Here is a 6,000-nt window from a genome sequence, read left to right on the forward strand (position 1 = left end):
GTGACATACAGAAATCAGTCCAGTTTAAATACTCTGCTTGATAAATGCATTGGCATTGGAAAAAAATACGAGATGTCCATCTTTTGGCTTTTTTTGAACCCTTGATAGTTGTACTCGCTTTATAGTAAATGAGTAAAAGTAACGGTGCAAACGCGTAAAAAGTACATGTGATTTTAAAAAAGTGTTGGTTTGAGAGGTCATAAGCTTTCAATTTTTGTATCCTGTGCAGTCTCATTTAAATATGTGTATGAAAGAAGTCAATACATCACGAGAGGAATAATTTTAGGTGTAGCCAGTGTTGCCTTGGTGAGTTAACAGACTGACAATCTTTCTCAGAGTAGCTATTTGGAGGCTGTACAGGTCGACGTTTGTAAAATGACATGCAGCATTTTTTGCATTGCAGTTAAGTTGTCCACTTTCGTGTTTTAACCTGGGTTTCTAGCTGTACTTTGGCTTTCTCTGCTCCTCAGTCTTGAAGTTATTATTTGTAGGATACTTGTTGTGCAATACCTGATTAGAAGGCAGAACATATTTCCCCCCCTCATTAAGAGCCAATAACGTGTTATCTGATTGAGGCTGTTTGTGTCGGGCCATAGGCTAAATTGACATTATAACAAAAGTGACTGCATGTCGGGTAGGATGGGTTGGCTTCCTATTTTCTTTCTGCCGACCACACTGGTTTGGTCGGTTTTTGCAAAAGCTGTGTATTGTGCAGTAGCTGACTGGTGTAAGCGTCATGGCATGCGACACTGCACACTTGCAGCAACGTGGGTGCGTGTGAATCGTGTTTTGACAGAGAACTGGTACAATGGATGGGTGTAACTGAACACCGCCCACTTTGCCCAGGCTCTGGGTGGACTTATCGCAGGCCAAACCACCCTCCTCTAGAGAGGAGGAGACGAGTCACGTGTCCCGTTTATTTAACTAGTGCTTTACTGTTCTTATTTCCTGTTGAAGTGAGCAAGGGTCATACTCTCAGAACTTTAGTGTGTGAGGCTTATGCTACAGGCTTTCCATGGGACTTTAGGGCAGGTTACGAATTTCCTTCCCTCTGTCCTTGGGCACTCTTCCTGTTTCCTGAGAGCCCATTCTCAGCTCAGAAGCAGACATAATAAGGCAACGGGGTAAACACACGTGTGCCTGGACACCTACAGACCTTAACTCAAAAGGCAGTGCGGTTTAATTGATTGGAAGATCAGCTTGGATTGTTTCTGTTCTTTTCTGAGAACTCCCTTGAGTAGGGGGAGGGGGCATAATTGCCAGTTGTGATAAGATCCACATATACAAGAAACCAATAGTGTAAATGCATAGCTGGCTGTCTGGTACGCATTTCCTACTCCATTTTACAATTTTAGTTGCTCGTCTGGCTCTTAGCCAAAGTGTCAATGCTGGTTCCTGCCTCTGCATGATTTCAAGTGTGAATAAGACTTGGTGTGAGTTTGTCTAAACAGAACGGTGGCCTCTGCTTCTTAGAAGAAGAAGGGGTGGAGTTTTATGGTATCTGAGACCCAGGGGGCATTAAAGTGGCCCCAGTATGAATGTCATGAAAAACCAGGGTGTGGTACTTCTAGGAATTTCTGTTGTACTCATTTTACTTATTGTCAGAACTCATTAGGTTATTTAGATGAACCCAACAACATTTTGCTTTCTGCCCAGAACCTTTGAACAGATTATTTTAACTATAAATGGCAGTGAAGTGTTTTAGGTAGGTCTAGTTGAAGGTGTCACATGACATGTATTGGCATGCAAAGGATGCCTAACTTTTATATAAAATCTGTATTGCAGATTCGTGTAGGGTAGCTGCCAGTGATTGTTTTAGTAAGAAGGGTGCTCCTTCCTTCCCTTAGGAGACCAGGGGCTGCATACCAGTGGGGTGGGTGGAGACAGCCTGGATGATAGCACAGCCATAGATGATGGAGGAGAGACCAGCCCACAACCTCCCAGTCGTCGTACACGCCGGGAGGCCTGTACCTGTCCCTACTGCAAGGAGGGTGAAGGACGGTATGTATCCGAAATCGAGCATGTCAGCACAATGTGTCTTCAGCGGTTTCCATTTTGTGTCTGCATGTGTTTCCACACCCTTCAACATTTTTATATATATAGAGGCAAAGTGTGATGTGATACATACTCTCAACAGTACAACTTTTGCAGTAGTTTTGTAGCAGCGAACCCCTTGGTGTTGCCACAAACTTTGCGGATTCTAGTTCGGTTCAGTCTTTATGACCCAGAGCATGTTTATCTTAGCCATCTTAGCCATCTTGGCCATCTGTATATTTATGGCTGACTGAAAACCATTACTGTCCATCTATCAATTCTAATAACCCACTTGTCCAGTGGCCTAGCGGTGCATTGGGTATAATTGACAGGGAGGAGCCTGGATAAAGTTGGCCACACACTTTAAACGGACCGGACGAAACGAAATTGAACATGCTGCACGCTTAAAATTACGCTGCCGCCATTCATTCTATGTCACAGTAAGCAAAATGTTTCCAGTGAAGGAGACCCACAAAGAGCGCAAATGAAAAAGTATTGCGATGATTGTGGGTGAAAATAAAGTTGCTGTGGTTGATTCTATTAACAGCTGCTGTTGATATACTAGCAGCAGCACACAGAGGGAAGCCAACAATTAACTGACACTCAAGGTCACACACTAATGAAATGCAAGCATTCCACAGCAGACGTCACGTGATTGTGGGAAAAATGAAATGGTTTGAGTTCAGGACGCTGCACTGGCTGTGGGCCTGTAATCACCACTCATACAACGGTGTATTGCCAAAACGACTTTTTTTGCCAATTTTTCGTTTGAAGTATAAGATAAGATAGGACTTTATTGATCCCACAGTGGGGAAATTTGCGTGTTAACGCAGCTCCAGACAGCCAGCAAGAGAGAGTTGTGGCCACCTTAAGATGCTAACTTTACAGGTCCCCCCCCCCCTTGGGTTTACTGACTTTTGTCTACATTATTGCAGCAGTGACCCTGGCAAGAAAAAGCAGCACATCTGTCACATCCCCGGCTGCGGGAAGGTGTACGGCAAGACCTCCCACCTGCGGGCCCACCTGCGATGGCACACCGGAGAGAGGCCCTTTGTCTGCTCCTGGTCCTTCTGTGGGAAGCGTTTCACTCGGTCTGATGAGCTGCAGCGACATAAGCGGACGCACACTGGTAAGATCATTTGGTCCCGTGGGCTTGTTTTCGTTTTAAGCTAAACACTCTACATATCTCCTGACGAGCATTTGGTCCTTAGGAGAAAAGAAGTTCTCGTGCCCAGAATGTCCCAAACGCTTCATGCGGAGTGATCACTTGTCCAAGCACATCAAAACCCACCTGAACAAGAAGGGAGCTGCTACCAACACAACCAGCGAAACCACCTCTTCCACCACTGGCTCAGACTCTGTGGCCACAGGCGGAGTCCCGTCAGACCAGCACGCCCTCATCACCATGGAGACGCTGTCGCCCGAAAGCATCTCGCGGCTAGCCAGAAGCGGCGTGAATGTCATGCAGGTGGCTGACATCCACTCCATTAACATGAACAGCAATGGCTACTGAGGCCAATGACGGTGGCGAGATGAAACGTGGCCGGTGGGTTAGGAAATGCTGGACTGGGGTGGGTGGGGATGTGTAAATGTTGGCAAGACTTGGGGGAGGGTTGTGGGAGGGGTGGCTGATATTCTGGGGAGAGCAGAGTGGTGGCTGGAGGACCCTTTGTGTCTGAAGGGACTGGAGCTGATTAAGTTAAATTGCAAAAGGGGGAAAATGTCAGGATTCCAGCAGAAATGTGCATGTACTCCAGTGTATCTTTTTTATTTTATTTTATTTCTTATTTTCCCCTTTCCCCGCCCTTTAAAATTGCCCCCTCCCCTTCCTCCACAACCACTTGGAGCTACAAAGGACAGCCAGCAGAATTATCGGGAGTTTGCCCGTAAGGAAGGCCCCTGTCCCAAACCGCACACTCCGTTCTCCCAGTGAGCTCCCTCGCTGCTGCTTTTGGCCGGCGGCTCCCCTTTACTCTCAGGTCGCCTACACCCTCTCCAGCAGAAGCGTACTCCACTGTAGTGCTCGTTAAGTCACCGTGGTGCTGGGCGAAAGCATTTTGGGATTGCTCCGACTGTCAGTGGACACGTAGATCACACTGCGGCTATGGAGAGCTGAACTGGGTCCGCCGGCATCAGTCCCAGGAGCACTAATTAATTGTGGGTGAAAGGACACTGAATTTATGGCTCTTTTTTTTGCCTTTTATATGAACGATAATATAGGTACATATAAGCCATCATGCTTTGATAAACCTGTCAGCAGTTTTCGTTTGCGTTGTTTTTGGATAGCTTGCTTTTTGTATATATATTTTCTAGATTTGGAAATCTACAGCAACTCACCGTAGTAAGGATCAACTTGTATGGTCGCCAGATGTTGCCTTTCTGCTGTGTGCCTCATACACGAACAATCCTAAGTCTGTTATATTCATCATCATCATCATCATCATCATTATTATTGTTGTTGCTTTTTTGTTATTGTTATAATTTTTATATAAATAGATCTTGTGTGACCAAGTTTATAGCTGGACGTAGAGAGAGAGAGCATCCGTTGTATGCATTTGAGAAAGTCGTGTCACTCCAGGTATGGACGTCGGTCATTCAGCATGACAGGACGGTTCATTCTCATCCTGCCTTTCACGTTCATCTAGATTTTTGGGTTCGGTTCCTGTAGAATTAGCTTGTTTAATTGAGGAACGCAGTTTCGTTAATATTGGATTTTTTTTTTTTTTTTTTAAAGCGTGTATTTCAAACGTTAAAAATTTATGCTCAAACCAAAGGTCTTGTACACAATATCAAATCTCTGGAAGGGGAATGGTGCCCATTGTCCTGGACTTCGGGTAAGATGGACTGTCAGCTTGGGGGGGGGGGGGTGATGTACTGTCCAGAGTCCTGGAGCCGTGTGGAATCTGGCTCCTGTCACTTTCACTACCTGGACTGCTGTAGCAAGTCACTTGTTTTGTTATGTATCTGGGTTGGTTTTTCTTCCTTTACTTGTTTCCACGAGAGATCGTAGTTATTGTGGAAGCATAAATGAAATTGCCGAGCTGTGCCATATATCAGTTTTTTCCTTTTTTTTTTTTTTTTTGTCGGTCAGATTAAAAAGGTCTAACTGGTGGCGAGCTATCTTTTAACGTTGTGTTTAAGGTGTACCTTTTTATACTGTTTTAGTCACAATCGGCTGAATGTCGTTACAGGCAAACATATGGGACGGGCTCTGAGATCGAAAGCAGTTTCAGGAGAGAAGAATGTTAAACCTTTTAAAGGGCAGTATACGACTATTATTTAAAGTATCTCTTTGGGAATGTCAGGTGACTAAAATATATATATATATATATATTTATATTTATATACACGTAATAATGCCAGGGACAGTATTTGGCTGGTATAAACTCCTTTCCTAAGGTAACTTCTTTCCAGGGAACTTGGTGCCCTTTAACATCATGAATTCTTTATACAATTTTGTTTTTGTTTTATAAATACGTATATGAGGGGGCTGATCTTTTACTTGTGGGTACCATTACTGCAGATGGCAACAGTGGGATTAAAGTCCTTATGAACACAAAGGTCGTCTGGTGTTTGTCATTTGCGGAGCTGTCATTGGTTCGGACATAACACCCCCTGTCATGGTTAGACGTGCCTCCCTTTGCCGTAGGCACCTGGGCCTTTGTGTGTGTCAGACCATACTAGTAATATTGCTTAATTGAAGTATATTGCTAGGGTGTCATTTATATAGTAAATTATTGGGCTAGGGTCTGTCCACTGTGTCAGCCAGACAAGCCTGTTACTCTAACTGGTCCAGTTCAATTATCAAATGTATGTGTTAAACCGTCAGGAGGCTTTCATACAGTAGATTAGCTGCATCTTGGAAATATTGCTTCAATTTCCTTTAACCTTAAATTATGACACTGCATATGTTAAACCCAAATTTTAAATTACTCTGGCAAAAGGCAGTAAGTGCACATAAATTTT

At 44.2% G+C, this 6,000-nt stretch overlaps 1 protein-coding gene across 1 annotated transcript in view; it reads left to right on the forward strand.

The window, feature by feature from the left end:
* The window catches only part of sp1 (sp1 transcription factor), a 9,875-nt gene extending 4,281 nt beyond the window's left edge, over positions 1-5,594 (forward strand). The window contains exons 4-6 of the mRNA XM_049022767.1: positions 1,848-2,001; positions 2,970-3,163; positions 3,246-5,594. Of these exons, the coding sequence (XP_048878724.1) occupies positions 1,848-2,001; positions 2,970-3,163; positions 3,246-3,547 (650 nt within the window). The 3' untranslated portion in view covers positions 3,548-5,594. The remainder of the gene's footprint in view (positions 1-1,847; positions 2,002-2,969; positions 3,164-3,245) is intronic.
* Positions 5,595-6,000: the final 406 nt, after the last annotated feature.

This window comes from Brienomyrus brachyistius, chromosome 8, assembly GCF_023856365.1.
Source record: "Brienomyrus brachyistius isolate T26 chromosome 8, BBRACH_0.4, whole genome shotgun sequence".
Classification (NCBI taxonomy): domain Eukaryota; kingdom Metazoa; phylum Chordata; class Actinopteri; order Osteoglossiformes; family Mormyridae; genus Brienomyrus; species Brienomyrus brachyistius.